This window comes from Lethenteron reissneri, chromosome 22 (assembly GCF_015708825.2).
Source record: "Lethenteron reissneri isolate LAM-NWPU_2019-01 chromosome 22, ASM1570882v1, whole genome shotgun sequence".
Lineage (NCBI taxonomy): Eukaryota > Metazoa > Chordata > Hyperoartia > Petromyzontiformes > Petromyzontidae > Lethenteron > Lethenteron reissneri.
In genome coordinates this window covers 3,651,201-3,670,499 of record NC_083800.1, presented here as the reverse complement: position 1 = coordinate 3,670,499, position 19,299 = coordinate 3,651,201, and the positions used below count along the sequence as shown (strand labels likewise).

Sequence of the window (19,299 nt, the reverse complement as noted above, 5' to 3'; positions counted from 1 at the left end):
GGGTGGGGGGGGGGTTATTTGACCATACTTCACCACGCTGTCCAATGTGGGTTGGTGGCAATGGGAGCATTGAAGCAAAGTACAATGGATAGTCATGCATTGCCCTATGCAATAGATAGCACAACCCTGAAGATATCTGATGACAACCTGGCATGCATGGTGGTCGCCCAGTGAAGCACTATCCAGGCTCAACCGGCTTAGCTTGCGATATGTCATGAGATTGGGTGTATTCCAGATGAAATTTATCGAGAAAAAAACCCCATTCCGGATGGAAAAAGCTCTTTAAAACACCCATACACTGCAATCGGTATTGACCAAACATTCCAATTCTGATAAATAATTACCCTTAAATGACTCAATTGGGATCTGCATATAGTAACACTTCACAGAACCCTACTGAAAACCAGTCTTTCCTGCGTAAAAAAAAACGTAATAATAAATTATAAAACACGATTGGACAGATACATAGGATAGTGTGAATCATACAGGTTAACACAATAGAGTCCACCGCTTTCCACAATTATAATTTAGAACAAAAGCCTCCGCTCACATCGAAGACGTTTGCACATTCGGAGCACGGCAGAGACGCCATGAAATAAAAAGGCGATGTTCGTGTGTAGGCTGTACTGTCTTCGTTTCTCTCCCTGCCTTCATATGCATATGACGAGACAGAGTGTGCATGCATGTGTGGGAGCGGTGATTATTAGTACAGAGGAAAGTATAGGCTTACGAGTCAAATATAGTCCTGCTTTTGACGTCCGTCAACCTTAGGCACCCCCAACTGTGATATACGTGGCACAGCACTTGCACATGGATTTAGACGATACGCACATTGCCTTGCAAGTAATGTGTAGTATGAATCAAAATTGCTGTCTCAAGAGCAGGTGCACGTGAGGCTCTCAAGCCATTGGCAAATGTCAGCTGTGGCTAATGAAAGGGCCTTCCTCATTAATGTTTCCAAGTGGCATTTGTTCAAAGTATATTCCCTTGCCAAAATAGTCCGCCTCAGGGAAAATTACATTCATAACTGTTTTAAATGTTTAAAGATCAAATAAAGTATCCGCTTGCTCGGTGGAGGAATGGTGTGGTCCAGCACCGCCATGCGGCTCTATCGAAGGCGCACAATGTCGAACGTACGATCACAGTAGCAAAGAATAATGACTATCTCCTGTGCTGTGCCGAAAACTGTCTAAATATACACACGTGTATATATATATATATACACTTGGCTCTTTGCAGAACTCACGGGCACGTTGTGGGCCTTGGTATGTAACACGTTGGCCACCCCTGGTGGAGTGATTCCCGCAATGCGCTATGAACGTGTCGACCTGGGTTCGACTCCTGGCCATGGCTAACAACAGTGGCGAGCGGTATCTGACCAGGTTTTGGGCACCCCTCCTTCTGCACCAACCTGCACTGACCAGCGCGGTGAAGTATGATCAAACAACCCCAATGACCGACACGGCATGCAGAGGCCTTCACTTCTGCAGTAAATAATGTGATTATCTTACAGTCCTTTGGCAAAGAGACCAGAAGGATTGCATGATGTTAATTACCTCGCCTGGTATACGGGAGGTCATGGATTCGATCCCAACTCTGAAGCCTGCTGTATATTTGGAGTTTGCATGTCTCTCTCCCTGTGTCGCGTGGACTTTTCTCCGGGTCCCCGAATTTTTCCCTCCACAGTTAGAAACACGCGTCTCGGGTATTTGGTTTGCTATAAATGTCCACACGATAAGCCACTTCGTTGAGTTATCATTTGTGGCCAGGTCGCTTCTGAAAAAGAGTTATGTAACTCAGTGGGCCTTACGTGGTAAAATACAATTTTTTATATAGTTTATTTGGTGGAATTACCCATACTTTACCCCACCAGTCAATGCATTGTGCCGCTTTTGTCATTAACGATGCGAGCATTTTTTTTATTTAATACGTTTTGACAGCACATGCTTCTTACGGCCGTGAGAGCCTGTTAAAAGAGCCGGACAGCCTATTCTGTGACAGATATGGATGTGAAAAGCACATGGTGCAGTGTCCCATGGTGGAACTTAAATGTGTCCAGCTCAGCGTGTGCGTGCGTGACATACCGAGACGAGTGCATTCCCATTGCAGACATTTCAGAAAGAAGCCGAAATGTTTAGAAAAACGGCAAGACGGATAGTCCTTAAATCAAACAGTGGCGATAGAAATAGAGTAGAGCGATGGAGCATCGGCTAGTGCATGGTTGACCGACGACCTGAGTGTCATTCTCAACCATTGCTGTGGCGAGTGAGCCTGTTCTGGGCAACCCCTTCAACAAGCCACAACTCACCGGCGTGGTGAAGTAAGTTCGAACAACCCCCGTGAGTGAAAGGTGTGGTGGGGTGGTCTTCATCCAGTAGAGGATTGATAAATGGCTTACACACACAAACCTATCAATATGAATGCGCTCGCGCATTTCATTGTATCAGTGGTAGTGTCATGCTAGAAATGACTTTACCAGAAAAAACATATTCTCGTAAGGGTCCTGGGATGTTTGGCCAATGCCATTCGTGAGCATTTGGCACGTGGATAGAAACCCAAGCGCACCGAGGAAACCTACATCAACGAGGAGATACCGGTCAAAAGCTCCGCACAGGTAAATTAAATCCACTGACACATTCAACCCATTGCTGTACTTCCATCTCCTGGCCACCTCACAGCCCCTACGTCTGCAACAAAAAATGGCCATTCCCGCATGGTTCACACATCCACACTGGGTTTGATTTGAACGTTGAGCTGCCGCGGCATTATTGTCCTTGACCAAGACACGTGCCGAACCCCCTCCCCTCTGTCTCTGAGCACGCAACACGCGGCGTCTTCATCGTGGTGGCATCACGCAACCCACGCTATTGCGGCCAGACACTGGTGGTGGTGGTGGGGGGGGGTCGGTGATTGTAAGATGGGGATGAAGGGGACAAGGGGGAACACTTTAAGTTCTCCTTATGTACCGCGATATATAATTATGCGTCGGGACGAGTGCAAGCCCAGCGGTAGTGTATATATATAAAGTGTTTACAAACACGGTTAAACTGCCAGCCGCGCGTGTCGCGTTACGAGGGTTGGGGTCTGTGTAAGGCAAGCTCCCGCATTCCCCGCGTGCGAGCGTGACTTGTGCCAAGGATATTATCCCCCCACAGAGAGCGCTTTCAGCCATAAGCGATAGGGGAGATACTTTATTTAAACGGTGTACGTTTGCCGGATGGAAAATGTTTCTAAGCACAAGCTCATATATGTCGTTGTTATAGGTGCAGCCCTGCAATTTCTATGCTCGAGGGTTGACCATACTTCAACCATGCTGGTCCTGCACGAGGGCCGGTTGATGAATTGGGGAGTGCGGTGGGGTGGGATGGGGGGGTGTTGCAGATACCACTCGCCACAGGCTTTTTAGCCGTAGCCGGGATTTTAAATCAGGTGGAAGTTGCAGCAGGTTCGGAGCGCAGTGTGCCGTCAACTGCTGCTCCGTAGCATGTTGACCCACACGGACGTGTCTCTGCTAAGTTCACACCTGCACGTGGGCCACCATCCATGACTCCTTTGCTCCCCTGTGTCACCCCTTTGATTTTTTTTTAAATACAACTGCCATCGTCTCCTGCGAGCGTTGTAAAGTCAGTGCCGAAAATAAAAGCACCCTCCCCCCCCACACACCCACCTCTCATGATTATGCAGTCTCACTAACATCTTAGCGATGGGACCTTTTTTCAATCACTGTACCATTTCTTTTAATCGAATTATGAGATGCTCTCGAAAGACACACCCCAAAACTTGTGTTCGTTTAAAATAGTTACAAAAATCTGGTTACACACACACACCTGCGAGATGACAAGACGGACACCCAGCCGCTTTAAAAGCTTCTTACAATACACCCACTTTGATTTGCCTCTGTATACAGGATTGAATATGCGGAATAAATCTGACACTACGGGTGGCTTGCGTGTTTTTAAGACACATGCACGTGGGACATCTTGCGATTGCAGATAAATCAACAACCGATGTTTTATAACGCGCTGGTGAATGCCACGTTGGATGATCCGCTGGAACGCGGGGAGTGATTTACCGAGGTCCAAGTGGGCCCACACCCTCCCTACCCTGTGGTCCTGGCTGCTTCCAAGTTTCCAAAAGCAACTCAAAAAAATAATTCCCATAAAAAAAAGGTTTTATTTTTCAGACGGTCGTGTTACGGGCACTTCATGTTCATGGTTTACGCGTACGAACAAATTGAGGGTCAGATTGGATAATGATTCAAGATTGTGTGGACGAAGTATAATGTGGAATTACACATTACAGTGCACTTAATGTCTATAAGTGTAGTTCTGAGCGACTTTGCGTACTTTTCAGCGTTTGTTCCACATTCTTAGTACATGTCCGTTTTCTTATCCATCTCATAGCAGGTAAATATGCACTAATTACTAAGTAGAAACTTTAATTAGACACTGGCATGTTGTTTTTCATGATTAAGTGTATTAGCTCAGCTATCATACTTTTTCAACAAATAATTATGCCACTCCGCCGAGAACCGAATCACCCACAATGCACCCTATCTCATCAGAGCTTTGCTTGGATGAACGACCATCACATGCATGGCAAAATAAAGATAGTCATCTTTACAAATCTAACTTTAACACATCCCATCAGCCACGCAGCAATTGGCGAGTATATATTAACAACACCATTGCAAGGTTCTGACCCGTCCCCACAGGACATTTGTGAAAAAGAGTTGTTAGAGCTAATAGGATTCCTCCAGTATAAATAAATATTCTGATTCTCAACACAATCAAAAATCTGGACCGGTTTCGACATCCAGTGTCTCCTCAGCAGAATCAAGCTTGCTTGAATCAAATCTAGTGAACTGACAGATGTTTATAACTAAAATATGATCTTGTGTATCGGCGAGGATCATGCTTTACAGATTGTTAAAGGCTGCGGGGCTGTCTGGCAGACAGCAGAGGGCAGTGTGGAAGAACATGTTACACTGTCGGCTTGTTTAGAGGCTTCGCACCTCGATGCTATCCCATAACTGTCAACCCCCTATCAGTCAGTGCCTACCTCATTACAGACCAATTCAGACCGTATTGGTCACCTCAACGTTCATCCTACAGAGTCCCATAACAAGAGAGAAACACAAACAAATATATATTTTAAAATTGCCCGTATTGAAACGGCTGTACGCAGTAAGGACCTGAAAACGTAATTTCCCTGCACAAGACTACCGGACTAAACCGTACGGATTGACAGCTCTGCTATCCAGCAAACAATGCACGTTGGTCCAACTGATTCCAACCACGTGCCAACACTGGCCCAAAGTTGTTCGTTTGAGTGTGGTGATCGTGGCGAAAGTGTGGTCTCCACTGCGGCTGAATTCAAATGCCCTCTTCTCACAGAACGCACGGCCACCCATGAATCCCACGTGTCACTGTGCAACGGTTACCCGGGCAACGTCCGCACAACAACAAAGCGAAGCAATTGCCACTTCCACAATTCGACTTCGTTGTGCTCAACCGCACGACCGGACGAGTCGATTTTTAAGAAAATAACAGAAACGTTTAGCAAGAGCGAGGTTTAAATTGAACACGCAAATGGATCCTCCCCCCACCCCACTGCCATACAAGCGGTAGAAATAAGAAAAAGCGGTGGAATCATCATCAGTAGCGGCAGCAGTACAATTACTGCATTGACGGCATATCTGCAATCAGGTGTAGTGGCATTAACCGGCTGTAGTTAGTATCAGTAGTAGCGGCACGATCGGTAGCTGTACTAGATAGAAGCTTGCTGCTACTGCCAAGTTGGAAGAGCGTCTGGAAGATGGAAAACAAAGTGGGTCGCCACCCATGGTAAGTGAGTGTGTGAGTGAGTGTGTGAGTGAGTGGGTGAGTGGGTGAGTGAGTGGGTGAGTGAGTGAGTGGGTGAGTGGGTGAGTGAGTGGGTGAGTGAGTGGGTGAGTGAGTGGGTGAGAGAGTGGGTGAGTGAGTGAGTGGGTGAGTGAGTGGGTGAGTGAGTGAGTGAGTGAGTGGGTGAGTGAGTGGGTGGGTGAGTGAGTGAGTGGGTGAGTGGGTGGGTGTGTGGGTGGGTGGGTGAGTGGGTGAGTGAGTGAGTGGGTGAGTGAGTGGGTGAGTAAGTGGGTGGGTGAGTGAGTGAGTGAGTGGGTGAGTGAGTGGGTGAGTGAGTGGGTGGTTGAGTGAGTGGGTGAGTGAGTGAGTGGGTGAGTGAGTGGGTGAGTGGGTGAGTGAGTGGGTGGGTGAGTGAGTGGGTGGGTGAGTGGGTGAGTGAGTGGGTGGGTGAGTGAGTGAGTGGGTGAGTGGGTGAGTGAGTGGGTGGGTGAGTGAGTGGGTGGGTCAGTGGGTGAGTGAGTGGGTGGGTGAGTGGGTGAGTGGGTGAGTGAGTGGGTGAGTGAGTGGGAGAGTGGGTGAGTGAGTGGGTGAGTGAGTGGGTGAGTGAGTGGGAGAGTGAGTGGGTGAGTGGGAGAGTGAGTGGGTGAGTGAGTGGGAGAGTGAGTGGGTGGGTGAGTGAGTGGGTGGGTGGGTGAGTGAGTGAGTGGGTGAGTGAGTGAGTGGGTGAGTGAGTAGGTGAGTGAGTGAGTGGGTGAGTGAGTGGGTGAGTGAGTGGGTTAGTGGGTGGGTAGGTGAGTGAGTGAGTGGGTAGGTGGGTGGATGAGTGGGTGGGTGGGTGAGTGGGTGAGCTGTGTGTGTGAGTGACGGCTACAGAGCCCCCTTCAAAGCACTCACTCATCTTTCGGGAGGGCTGGGGGCGAGGTTTATTTCTCACAAGCTCTTGAACACAGATAAAAAGAGTCCCCGTCATAGCCTTAACAGAACCTTTGGCAGGCCAACGCGGCACACGAGGGGGTGGGGTGGCCAGCAGCACCACCTTCCGTCGACTTTGTCTCGGCAGTGCCGATGTTTATACATCGCACCAGATACTCGTTTCAGGCTGAGACGATCTAGGGGGAGGCCCATGGCCGCTTCAGAAATGCATCACCTACGTTGTCCGTGAGCGTAAATTATAGTATGAGAATGAGTGCCTAATCTTTTACAAAAAAACGACAATTTAACGAAGAAAGTAATGATCAATAGCAAGCAAACACAATGCATTTTTTTAAATAAAAGCTGGATATCAAAGCATTTTGGTCCTGAAGAAAGTCTAGAGATTCAATAAAAAAATTAATTGGTTTAAAAAGAAAATCTTCGCCACAATAATTGTAATGTTTAACGAAAATTTCAAATCTGGATTCTATAGCCTTGTGTTTATGTGCTGCTGGATGAAGGCCTCCACCTGCCTGCCCTGTGGATTGTTTTACCACATTAACGACACTGGTCATTGCAGGTTGGTGAAGGGTAACTCAAGACCGGTTCGGATATCACTTGCCACCGATGTTAGCCGTGACCGAGAATCGATCTTACATCGTCTGGTTCATAACACAGTCCGCATACCACTGTGCCACCACTCAAGCACCAAACACTGTTATCATTTATATATGTATGTACACTTTTAGATTACAACACTTCTAATGGATATCACGAAAGGCGAATGTTCTTACTCTTTGGTTCTTTCGGTAAAGTGACGTAGTTACTTACGTGCAGTCGCGAAAGCTTCAAATCAAGATTGCAAATGTTCTTCAAGATTGCAAATGTTCTTCTTCTGCTGCAGGTACAAGGAGCGCTTGCTGGCAAAGCAAATCAAGCGGGGCAAGAAGAGCGAACTTGCGGGCTCCTACGACTGCCGACAGTGGCGATTCCTCCGTCCCAACCTGGACACGGACTGGCAGGGCCTCCCCCCGGTCTTGACCACCGCAAGCCTCCTCGCGTACAACGCCGCAACACAGCACGCGGCATCATCATCCGCCCGCTCGGCCAACTCTGCAGACGACCTCGAGCCTCACCAGGTGCACGAACATCACGATGTGACCACCGCCCAAGAATCACAGGAACGCCTGGAGCCTCCTGCGAAGGTGAACGATTCCGACAAGCGCGGATCGGCTGATAAAAAGGAGCGTTTGAAGCTACCGGCTATCGATGCCGACACCGCATCGTTGGATGGTTTGCTGGTTCGCGTTGGGAGTCCGCGGGCTGAACCAGTGCTATTCAATTCCAAGAAGACGGGGCAAGGACACCGGCCAAACAAATCGTCCAGCTTCGTGGATCAGCGTCGATACCTGTCCCGGCTCACTCCGCTGCAGCAAGCGCGCCGGGCGCTCGTGGAGGAGACGGAGTGGGGCTTGCTTGAGCACCCACTCGCCCTCTACCCACACCTCCAGCAGAGCCTCGATCCGGAGGTGCAGTAACGCTCGCATCACCGTTAAAACAAAAAAATGTATCTTTTAGCGAAGCCGTATCATCATTCACTCATCCTGTATGTGCAATATCTGTCCAAAGTCAGCTTGGGCCTTCTGCTGATGCTTCCCTGCATCTGCTCTATGTTTCACCACCTAACAGCATATGTACTGCAACATTCACTCCACTGTGAATTCCTGAAGCCCTGACACACTGGGGTAATGTAGGGAATTGTTGCCAGCAATTGTTAGCACTGTTGCATTTACTAATGAGCAACTACGACAACTTGAAACGGATTGGCACGGTGACGTCCCCATGCAACAATGTGAACGGAGAATGTTGACGTGTGTTTTATGAACAAGGATTGGTTTACACAGCGCACAACATTCCTTGTAGTTGACATCCCAATCACCTACAATGGAAAGCAGCAATATCATTTGTTTCCACTAATTTCCCTCAATAGACAATTGAGTGGCAACCATCGCCGGTGACGATACCCAGCGACGATTGCCCGATGATTGCCCTAGTTTATCATCATGATCATCATCAGCCATGATCAATCCACTGCTGGCTGAAGGCCTCCCCATGCTGTCACCATCGCTCATGGCCCTGCTATGTAACCAACCACCTAACAGCCGCACGTGACCTGATTTTGTCATTCCATCTCTGTGCGTGTTTGTGTATAAGGGCCCATATTGATGAGCATCATGGTAATGTGTTCGTTTTATCGTGGCCATGTAGATGTTTGAAGAGGTGGTGAATTTGCTGGACCCAGAGATGCGGCGCTTTGAGGCATCTCTGCAGGAGGATGTGGAGCCACCTCCTGTCGAGCAGGAGGATGAGGAAGACATGGATACTGCAAATGGAGAGGCCACCGAACCCTATCCAATAGAGGGTCGGCCAACCACCATCTCATCCACGTGAGTACACAAACTCATTCTTGATAACTCACAAACGTAAATGCTAATTTACTATCGATTTCTAACCCAAGGTCATTAATGGTGGAATTTTAACGAGGACAAGAAGTGTTCACGACCACACAGAGGCAGTCGATCATCGGCAGAGGATACAAGAAATGTCTTAAATCTGGACCTGAATGAGCAGGGAGCCAACAGCACACATGGCTGGAGGAAAGGGCCTTCCAGACCTTTGGGCAGCAGTGGCGAATGAAATACCACCCATAGAGTGGAGGTCAACAGAAGGCCTTGGTTGTTTGATCAGAGAGTACTTGGAGGTGAGTAGAGTGAGATGAGAGAGGGGAGGGTAGGCAGAGACGGGTTCATGTAGGATTCATGACTTTGGTGATGGATTTCTTGACATTTGTCTGGGACTAGATTGGGAGCCAATGGAGAGACTGGTGTATGAGGGTGACATAGTCTGAATTTCGATTCAAAGCTTTCGTGACTGCAGGGATTCATATTCTTGGTTCTTTCGGTAAAGTTACGTAGAAGGGAAATAATAAAATAATAAAAATAAAACATAAAATAAAATTCTCACGACGTTTCGGCCACAACGCAAGCAGCCGTCCTCAGGTGAAGCAACAGAGCTGTCGGAAAGACAGCGTCGTGAGAATTCTATTTTATTATGCTTTATTTTTATTATTGTATTATTTCCCTTCTACGTGACTTTACCGAAAGAACCAAGAATATGACATAGTCTGCTTTGGTAGTCAATGTTTGTGGTGCTGTTGTTAGTCGAGAGGGCAGGCACCAGAACCCATACCGCTGGCTTCCCAAGGTGGAGGGCAGCAGCAAGGAGGACAGGAGAGGCCGACGGAAACTTCCGAGTGGCTCCTCGCAAGACGAGGACCTCAAGCGCGTCACCCACGACTTCTGCGACTGGGTCGCCTCACTGGTGAGGGCCTGGTTATTTTCACTGACGCACTAACCCAGTGCTCTTCGTTGCAAGGCCCGTGGGCCACTGGCGGCCCCTCGTGGCCTTTAGTGGGGCCTCCGACAAGACACATACGTGAAAACACCCCATTACGCGGTGCTGTCAAATCCAATGGTTTCAAATGTGTGGCGGCCCGTCACACTGATGATGTCTTATCGTCGAAAGTGACACCCCTCTGCAAATTAGTGAAGAGCACTGTACCATTAATTCTGTACCAACCTGATTGAAAGAAATAGAGAATATTCATTAATTCAACGCTGTGGAATAATATTATGCAATGCCTAACTTCAAAGGAGAATATGAATACACAGAAGGTGGCTTAGAATATGAATACTTATGGCAACACGCTCACCATGCAACAAGGCGCACATTTTGACTACAGTAAGACATTCTCAATAATAATCATCATCATCATCATAAAATGTCCCCACCACTGCAGTAGGCTGAAGTCGGAGCAGAACCCACGGAGGAAAGGGGGGAATGGGATGGATATTTATGTATACAGCTCAAATTACAGCCGGCACGACGATCAGCACATTCCAAAAGCTGGTTTCCAGATAGTGTGCAAAATAGCATTTGCCAGGCTCAGGTGGAAGTAGGGTGACACGGGGGGTGTGGATTAAGAGTCAGTTTTGTTTACAGGCATATTTTGTTCATCTCTGCGTGTGTGCAATTGTGTGTGTACTTAGCGGTCAGCGCTACACTGCGCTACGAACCCGGCGACCCGAGTTCGATTCCCGCTCACTGCCAACACCCAGTGACGATTATCTGAACCGGTCCTGGGCCTCCCCTAGGTCGACTCAGCCTCAAATGATTACCTGGTGTGGTGTGTAAACATGACCACTGGGGATCCAAAGGTGGCCAGGCGTGTTGCTGGACATCCAACCATGTAGGTGTGCCATGCTGTGCTTCACAAGTGCTCACTAACAGCATTTGCCTTTACAGTTTGTTAAAGGCTATACTGTATAAAGAAAAGTTTATATTTGGAGCGACGGCGCACTGCTCTCTGAACCCAGTAACCAAAGTTTGATTCCGGGCACAGACAACAACGTTGGCAAATATCTAAACCGGTCCTGGGTATCCCCAAGGATCAGTGGTGGCATGTAAAAAAACTACACCCCCATGTATGCCCCTCTGGCTCTAACAAATGCTCACCAACAGCACTTGCTCCTACACTCTACCTCGACCACAGGGGTATCTTATCTCCGTGTGCGTGCATCCTAAAAGCACCAACCAATGCACGCGCGTCGGAACTTCTTTCGCACTGCACGTGGCCCACCATGCCAACCGGAGGCACCCATCGTGTTTGCGTTTGTGCCGAGGCCAGGGCGGGGAGGACGACGTGATCGAAGAGTCCACCCTGATGAGCCTCTTTGCGAGTGGCTACGAGACCAAGCCCCCGCTCACCGTGCCCATCCACGTGGTGGAGCTCGCCAACGTGCCCCCTGAGCTGCGCTCGGCGGCTGGAGCCACCCCGGACAGCGCTTCCTCCGCCAATGCCAACGGCACCTTCGCCCACAAGACCGGTGCAGGGCCCCGGGTACGCGATCGACAGCACCCACCTTGGCATGCCATTGCGTACGAGATGCGCGGAGCCGTTGCACGGTAGTGCAGCAACGAGAGATGCACGCTTGCTTGTGACTACTTCTTATTTTTCTTTCTTCCTTTTTCCCCCCACTCCTGTGGGGTCTGCCTTCCTGGTCCTCTTCCCTTATGCAATCACTCCTGTCCAAGGCCATCATCTCCACATCCACTCAGCAATCGTTCATAACCTGGCTCACCACTTCAAACCACCTCTCTCCACCCTGGTGCTTCCATGTTAATCGTCACGTGGTTTCCCTTTGTTCTTGCGACATGTCCGAGTTATCGGAGTCGACTTAATTTCAGCTTGTCCGAGATGGAAAACCACGACCAATTTGCAAGTCACAATGCAAAAATGCATACTTTTTTTGTCATTGTGATGAATGTATCGTGGTTGCATATTTACATTAGCCAATCACATTCACCATATACAAATTAATGAAAGCAGATTTGTATATACACATTTTCATGCATGTATTGCAAGTGATGAATTAATGCATTATTACAATTCCGAGTAAGTAAATATGCGCGTTTGGCACGTTTTTTATTTACACCAGTAAAGTCATACTTGCTCACATGTTGACAAATCTGTTACAATTGAATTTTAACGTTGTCGACTTGTGATGACATAACATAGTTGTTACAACTGATGCTTGCCAACGCTAATGCACCTTACATAGTACATAATGAGTGAACCATTACAGACTGAACCGGCCGGTTATAGTTTAGGTAAATGTCGATTTTCTTATCTTAACGTTATTTATATAGCGCCTTAACCAAGACGCTTTAACCAAGGCACATTACAGAAAATTAAGAATGGGACAATATTTTGTATCAAAAACCTCAACATGTTCGTCAATAACACTACCTTAAAATGAAAAAACATAATAGGCTATGATGGAAAGGCCATTGGCTGAAACGTCTCCTATATATATATAACACTATAGCTGACCAGTTAAGTTTTTTTTTATTTGTGCTTGTGCACCACGGCCAACCAAAGTATCACCAAATAATATATGTACCGTTTTGTGTGGCCTGGACTTCACCATCAGCCACAAAGTGGGAGGATGTGCTACGGGGCCTGGTATCTGCCACCTGCCACTTGGAAGAAAAAGCCTCAAAATGAGCCTCTGGAGGACCCGAACGTTGTCCAGGAGAGAGAGGCTTCTGAAGCCAAGAAGAGAGCTACTGCCATTGTAAGACTTTGAATCGCAAACATATTTTAGTCTTCGTGTCCATCTGAGAAAGCCGGCTATGACATAATTGTGTGGGTTCCTAGAAAAAATTGTAAAAACGAATATCACTTTAAATATTTAATTCTGAGAACTTTAATTTCATGAAAATTACCTGTGCCATTTTTCATACCAGCGACAGTTAATGCTTTCCAATGTTTTCCTTCGATTTGCCCAATCCATCCTTATCTCAAAGCAACTATTTATACATTCATATCATTGCAATGCAGCGGTCACAGCCCAAATTCAAAGCTGCCTAACTTTGGAGAGGTATTTGTCGCGGACGTTGCATCAAAACGCGCGGCACCACTAAAGCGGAGCAGCCACGCATTGACCTAAAGCGCTGTGAAAGCTGCCAGTAACAGCTCACTCGCTTGTCTTTACAGGACACGCAGCTGCTGCACTTGCACGGGGCTCTGGCATTCCGCAAGTTTGTGGACGAAAAGGGAGCACGTCGGCCACAGGTAAGACTTTTTCATAAAGTACTCATAAACGTAAGATTTAATGGTATAAGATTTAATTGTGGGTATGCGTGTACATAGTACAGCCCTTTGTCAATCCACCACTAGATGAAGGCCTCCCTCACACCATGCCGGTTATGGGGTTTGTTTGACCATACTTCACCACACTGGTCAGTACTGGTTGGTGCTATCCGAACCAGGACCGGTTCGGATAGCACTTGCCACTCGATGCAAGCCGTGTCTGGAAATCAAACGCAGGTTACAGAGGTCAGTGCAGTGTGCTAGCCACTGCACCGCCACTCCACCCCAACAATGTATGCACTGATAATACCCACATACCCATTAGACTGGCATAAAAAAAATTGAGGCATGAGAATTCAGTTCTAATGAATTTCTACAGAAATTCCCGACAACCAGCTGTCCATGCCGTGGACTCCCTGCCTATTAAAGTCCATGCTGAAGACCTTCCTTTTTTTCCTTTGTCTCTGACCACCTATCTGTAAATCAAATATGCCCTCCATTCCTGTCGAGTGTTTTGAAATGCGGCCACATTAAAACGCCGTTTAAATCCACACATTGCAGTATATTCATGAGCACACATGGTTGTTTATTCCTTGGGGGGTGAAGCGTGGCTGGGATGTCACAATCCAAGTCTCGCCAGGCCACAATGCTACTTCGGGCAAAATATTGTGCGCCAAGTACTTGGTTAACTTTGTAATTGTTTCCGTTATTCTGGAATACTTAAAAATGTCATTTTCTACCAACATCACGATCCAAGTATACACCAATGATCAATCAAACCTCTTTTACCTCCACGTTTAAATTTGAATTTGTATTTTAAATTTACAAGACACCCACAACCCTGCAAAACGGTATTTTTACAATGCAGACAATGTAATATTTAAACCATTTTTCACAAATAGCAGCAAGTATGTCCAGAACAAGGTTTCCGGCCGAATGCTTTGCAGGGGTTGGGCTCACTGTTCCTTTTCTGGTTTCAGTTCCTGGAGCACGTGTCCATGGAGCTCTCTGAGGAGGATGGGAGAGAGCAGACCTCTGCTGGCAAGCCCAGGAAGCGCCAGACTGTGGAAAAGGGACGCCAGTCATCCGCATCCACCGCTGCAGAATCCGTCCTCAATTAAAATCCAAGCGGCATCTGCCAATAATCAACATAGACGTTTCACACGTCACTTCCCACCGTGATTTGGATTAACACTGGAAACATATTAAGCCTATCTTTTTATACTGTAATTGTTTTTTTACACGGTTATTTTTCTAATGGGGTAGAGTGGTGGTGCAGTGGCTCACACACGGCGGCCTAAATCCAACGGCGTAAGTTACAATCCTGACCGTGACGAACATCAGTGGCGAGAGATGGTCTTGGGCACCCCAACCCTCGTGACGAACTCTTACAGACGAGCTTGAAGTATGGTCAATCAATCCCCCTGACCGACACAGAATGGGGAGGATTTCATCCAGCCACGGATTATCAAAAGGCTATGAATTGATATTTTTTTGTTTAATCTAACAGTTAATATAACGTGTAGCACAAGTGATTCCGTACCTGGAACATTTGGTGATCAGGTAACCTGCCATCAAGTGGCCTTGATGACGTTCACACATTTATACCACCTCTGCACCGTCACAAATGTGTTATTGTTTTGCATCACATATCGCTTGTCAACAAAAAACACAGCGCACAAAGACCACAATGATTGTGAACGTAAACATTTATTATGCAAAACAAAGCAACAGTGAGTGTAGAAAATCAACCTGAGATCGAAAATGATGGCCAAATACACGCAAGCCAAACACAATGAAATATACTGGAGTGAAATAAAGACACCGCGTAGATTGTAACAATGTAAAGGTTTCAAACATAATTCAGTTGTCACAACTGTAGAACATGTGCCAAGAATCAATATTGTTTCTTTTTTAATGGTGTTGCCATCAAGCACTAAGAGCCCAAGTACAACCTTTAACTCCATCAAATAAATATAATACCGTTCTCTTTGCATAATAAGAAAACTAATTCTGTCAATTTAAGATTTTTCTAAATTGACCCTGAATTCATCATTTCACTTTTTTCCAAGACTGAAATATTTTTCAAATATTTTCCAGTTGAAAAATAAAATATAAACTCTGAAAATGTGTTTATGGCACCAAAATACCTGTGCAACAGGAAATATATATATATGGTGTATGTAACAGCGAGTGCCACTTACATATTGAGATATACTGTTAATTTGCAGTATAAAAAAATATCGCCATAAAATTTAGTATTTATATATTTTAACCAAACACACATCTTTACTGTACTCACATTTTTTTATATGCTATATTATTTCAATTGAAACCATTGCATAATCTGAGCTTACATTGTAAATGTTAATAAGAAAGCTAAAGAAGCACCACCATCAATTCGATCAGTAAACATTTATAATTTCTTGTGCTTTCAATTCAATTTCCCTACGGTGCAGTGAATGTAAAATTGGGCAGTAGCAGCAACCTTGGCATTGAAGGACAAGTTGTAGACCGAGAATGGTACGTGGGTATTTAAGATAACAATGACTAAAACTGTCCACAATGAAGCATCGCCTATGGAGATATCTAACATGTTTAAATTTACCGTACATGTGAGCAACCTTCCACAGTGGTATTTTTGGTCCTGGAAAGACTAGCTCCATCCTCACTTCCTGTGCATAATTCAAGTAGAGTATTGGTATGTGCCCTCAAAGTGTATTCTCATTACCTCTCATGTACAGTAAATTTGGCTGCAGTAACACAAACGTACGGGTATTCTCTCTATGCCAAGAACACATGAGAGGCAATTCATGCAAATTCCAGTTAAGCAGCTTAACATTCTGCAACGTAAAGCATTTCTTTACACAAGCGCACACAAAACACAGACAGTAAAATGGCACACTTTTTTTGGCATACACCGCAAGTAAAAATCACATCACCATGACAAAAAGGTTGCTTGGAATACAGCTATACACGCAAACATTGCAAAAGCAAGTCAAGTGGAAACAGTTCAACTTTCCCATCTGATGATGACGATGAGGCCAACGTCCCGCGGGGCAGCAGGAGTAAGCCTTGACCAGGGCCCAGCAAGCCTCTCATGTCAGAGTTTCCCCTTTGGTCACCTGCACAAACGAACCGAGTTCAAACGAAAAGCATGGCTCCAAAAGACCACAATCAGATTTGATTCTTTTGTGGATGTCGGCAGCCTTCACGCGGCCCACTCTAAGTGAGAAATCGTGACGAATGCTATAAACGCAGCGACCGAACATCGAGTTATCGATCTCCCGGTCTCCAGAGCAACAACACAAATCAGATAATCCCAGCGAAGTGACTCCAAAAAAGAATTAGGGAGAAGTACTCACCCTAGCTTCGATGTACTCGATCCTGCGTTCCAACGCGGTGAGCTTCTCGTTGAGGGTTGCCAACCGCGATCGGCATGACATATCTACAAACACAACAGTAAACTTCTCAATCTCACGTGAAATTCTAGACAATTGGCTACGAATGGTGCGAAAGAAGTTCATCATACACACATTGCTGTAACTTGTCAGTTGCATGATTTTGGGCATACAGTTCGGATGCTTCTTCTTGGTTCTTTCGGTAAAGTCACGAAAGAACCAAGAAGATGAATCCCTGCAGTCACGAAAGCTTTAAATCGAAAAAGTTCGGATGCTATTTAAAAAAGTGGGTCATCATTTACAATAGAATATGGCTATCGGCACAGCTTATATAAGTATAGCTATACTATAAGCAAAACGTGCTTCAATTACACTGGTAATTTAAGCTCACTCCACTTTGGATATTAGCACACCTGGGCTTGCTCCAAATGGCTGTGCTTATTGGGATAAACCGAGGTTTCGTTAGAGCTGGTTTAGCAAAGCAGGTCATGGGCAAACAGGGCCTGATGTTTGGTTCGCTTCACTCAGGTTGGAGTTTCTGATACGTCAGTGACCAGGTCAAGCATTCCTATTATTACTCTGATTAGTTGTCGGCCAGATATGAGGAGTTGCTAGGTCTGGTCTGGGCGTGTCAGGGGCCTGACTCGGGCAGACGAATTCGCTGTTGGATAGGCACGGATGGGTCACCGCTCCATGAATTCTAGGGTCGTCCCCAAAGAGCCGCTGGGCAACCACAACAAAACAGACAACGTCCTTCTTCCCCTTACGAGATCTCTGCATCCACACCAGAGGTCGCAACCGGGTACCCGATACCCGTACCCTACCCGATACCCGGCTACCCGTACCCGGTCGGGTAAGGGTAGCCGTTTGCGACCCTGGTGCGGCTGGGTACGGGTAGGTCGTGAGTCACTAGTGAGTCACTGGTGAGTCACCGTTTGTCACTCATTTCGGGTAGGGTAGGGAACGGGTACCCGTAACCGGCCAGGTATGGGTAACCATTTGCAACCCTGGTGCGGCCGGGTACGGGTACGGAATCAAAACCCGTTTGCGACCTCTGATCCACACGCACGCAGAGAGACACAGGGATGTGGTCACATGTTCAATGTGCCCCCCCGAAACCCACAAATGACAAACCTGTCAACCCTTTATCAGTGCCCTACATTATTACTGACCAATGCAGACATTATTGGTCACCCACGTGCCCCTTATACATCTCAACGTTCATCCTACAAAGTCCCATCACAAGGGATGGGCCGATGGGCCTGAAAACTCAAATTCCCTGTACAAGAATTCGGGGCAAACCGCATGGGATGATTGACAGGTGCGAAATGAGAATAGTTTTGTTTTAATTGTCGTCGGAGCTTCATGGCAACCGCTCCACGTCCAAGCCAAGATGAGGGCCTGACTCTAGCAGCTGTATTCATCCACAACAAGGACAACAACAAGATCACCCCGCTGGTTCTACACGAGCCCAAGTCACGAACCTCACCATTCTCATGTGCGCAGAGAGCGGCGGCGTCAACGTATTCGTCGCGACGACGGTAAAACCACCACCGGTGAACATTCACACGCCCAACCCAGCCAACCCACCCGGTAGAAATGTCCCCCGGCAGCTGTCCGTGAACTCTGAAGCCTTTCTAGAGCTCATTGTTGGGGCTTCAAGGGTCTTCAAGCGACATTGGCGAGCACCGATCACGGGTAGGGGACGTGGTCAGAGGAGCCACGCCCGTTAGCAAGACAAAGATCCCCCGGGTAGCCTGTACCGGAGTGTTGGGGCAAGTGCTGTTCGTGGCCAGTAGCAGCACCAATGAAAGGGAGGGGGTGGTAGGCAAGGCACACGAGGGAGGGGGGTGTGGGTGGCCAGCAGTAACCACGCCCGGCCGCCTTTGTCTCCCCTCGTTCGAATCACGTTACACCTCCCCCCCTCCTCCTCCAGCACCACCACACAGTCACGAACCATTTCGGTCGTGTGGACGCGATTCGCTCACCGAATGAATTCAAGAAGTCGGCGATCTTCTTAATGCTGCTGGTGATCACCTCGATGTACTCCCTGTTGGCCCAGTCCTGGTGAATTTGCCTCTGCACCTCGTCGTTCTGTGCGGCCATGGCGAGACGGCGGATTTGTGTGTTCACTGAACAATCGGCCAGCCACAGACACACACACGCCTCTCTTGCCAGCCACAGACACACACACACACCGAGCACTGACCCCCCCTCTCTCTCCCGCACTGTCAAGCCTTCCTTCCTTCCTGTCGTAGTTTCCTTCCTACCTCCCCCACCAATCATCACACGAGCCATGCAATTGGGGGGTGAGTTTATTTCACGGCATGAGCCACCAGGAGGCAGCACAGGACAAGTTTACGGAGGCTAAAGGAAGCTATGAAACTATTTGTTTTCATTTGAGCAGATACATCCCACTGAGCTACAT

At 47.2% G+C, this 19,299-nt stretch overlaps 2 protein-coding genes across 2 annotated transcripts; one reads left to right on the top strand and one right to left on the bottom strand.

Annotated features, from left to right (window-relative positions):
• The first annotated feature begins 5,330 nt into the window (after positions 1-5,330).
• On the top strand, positions 5,331-15,008 carry LOC133345530 (protein FAM47E-like). The gene is made up of 8 exons (XM_061556367.1): positions 5,331-5,846; positions 7,660-8,284; positions 9,024-9,202; positions 9,977-10,136; positions 11,503-11,715; positions 12,809-12,952; positions 13,375-13,452; positions 14,451-15,008. The coding sequence occupies exons 1-8, from the start codon at positions 5,818-5,820 to the stop codon at positions 14,589-14,591; spliced, it is 1,569 nt and encodes a 522-aa protein (XP_061412351.1). The 5' UTR covers positions 5,331-5,817; the 3' UTR covers positions 14,592-15,008.
• A 153-nt stretch (positions 15,009-15,161) lies between these two features.
• On the bottom strand, positions 15,162-19,094 carry LOC133345531 (probable protein BRICK1-A). The gene is made up of 3 exons (XM_061556368.1): positions 18,860-19,094; positions 16,836-16,918; positions 15,162-16,595 (listed from the first exon to the last, which is right to left on the bottom strand). Exons 1-3 carry the CDS (start codon positions 18,975-18,977, stop codon positions 16,569-16,571), a joined length of 228 nt encoding a protein of 75 aa, XP_061412352.1. The 5' UTR covers positions 18,978-19,094; the 3' UTR covers positions 15,162-16,568.
• Between the last annotated feature and the right edge of the window lie 205 nt (positions 19,095-19,299).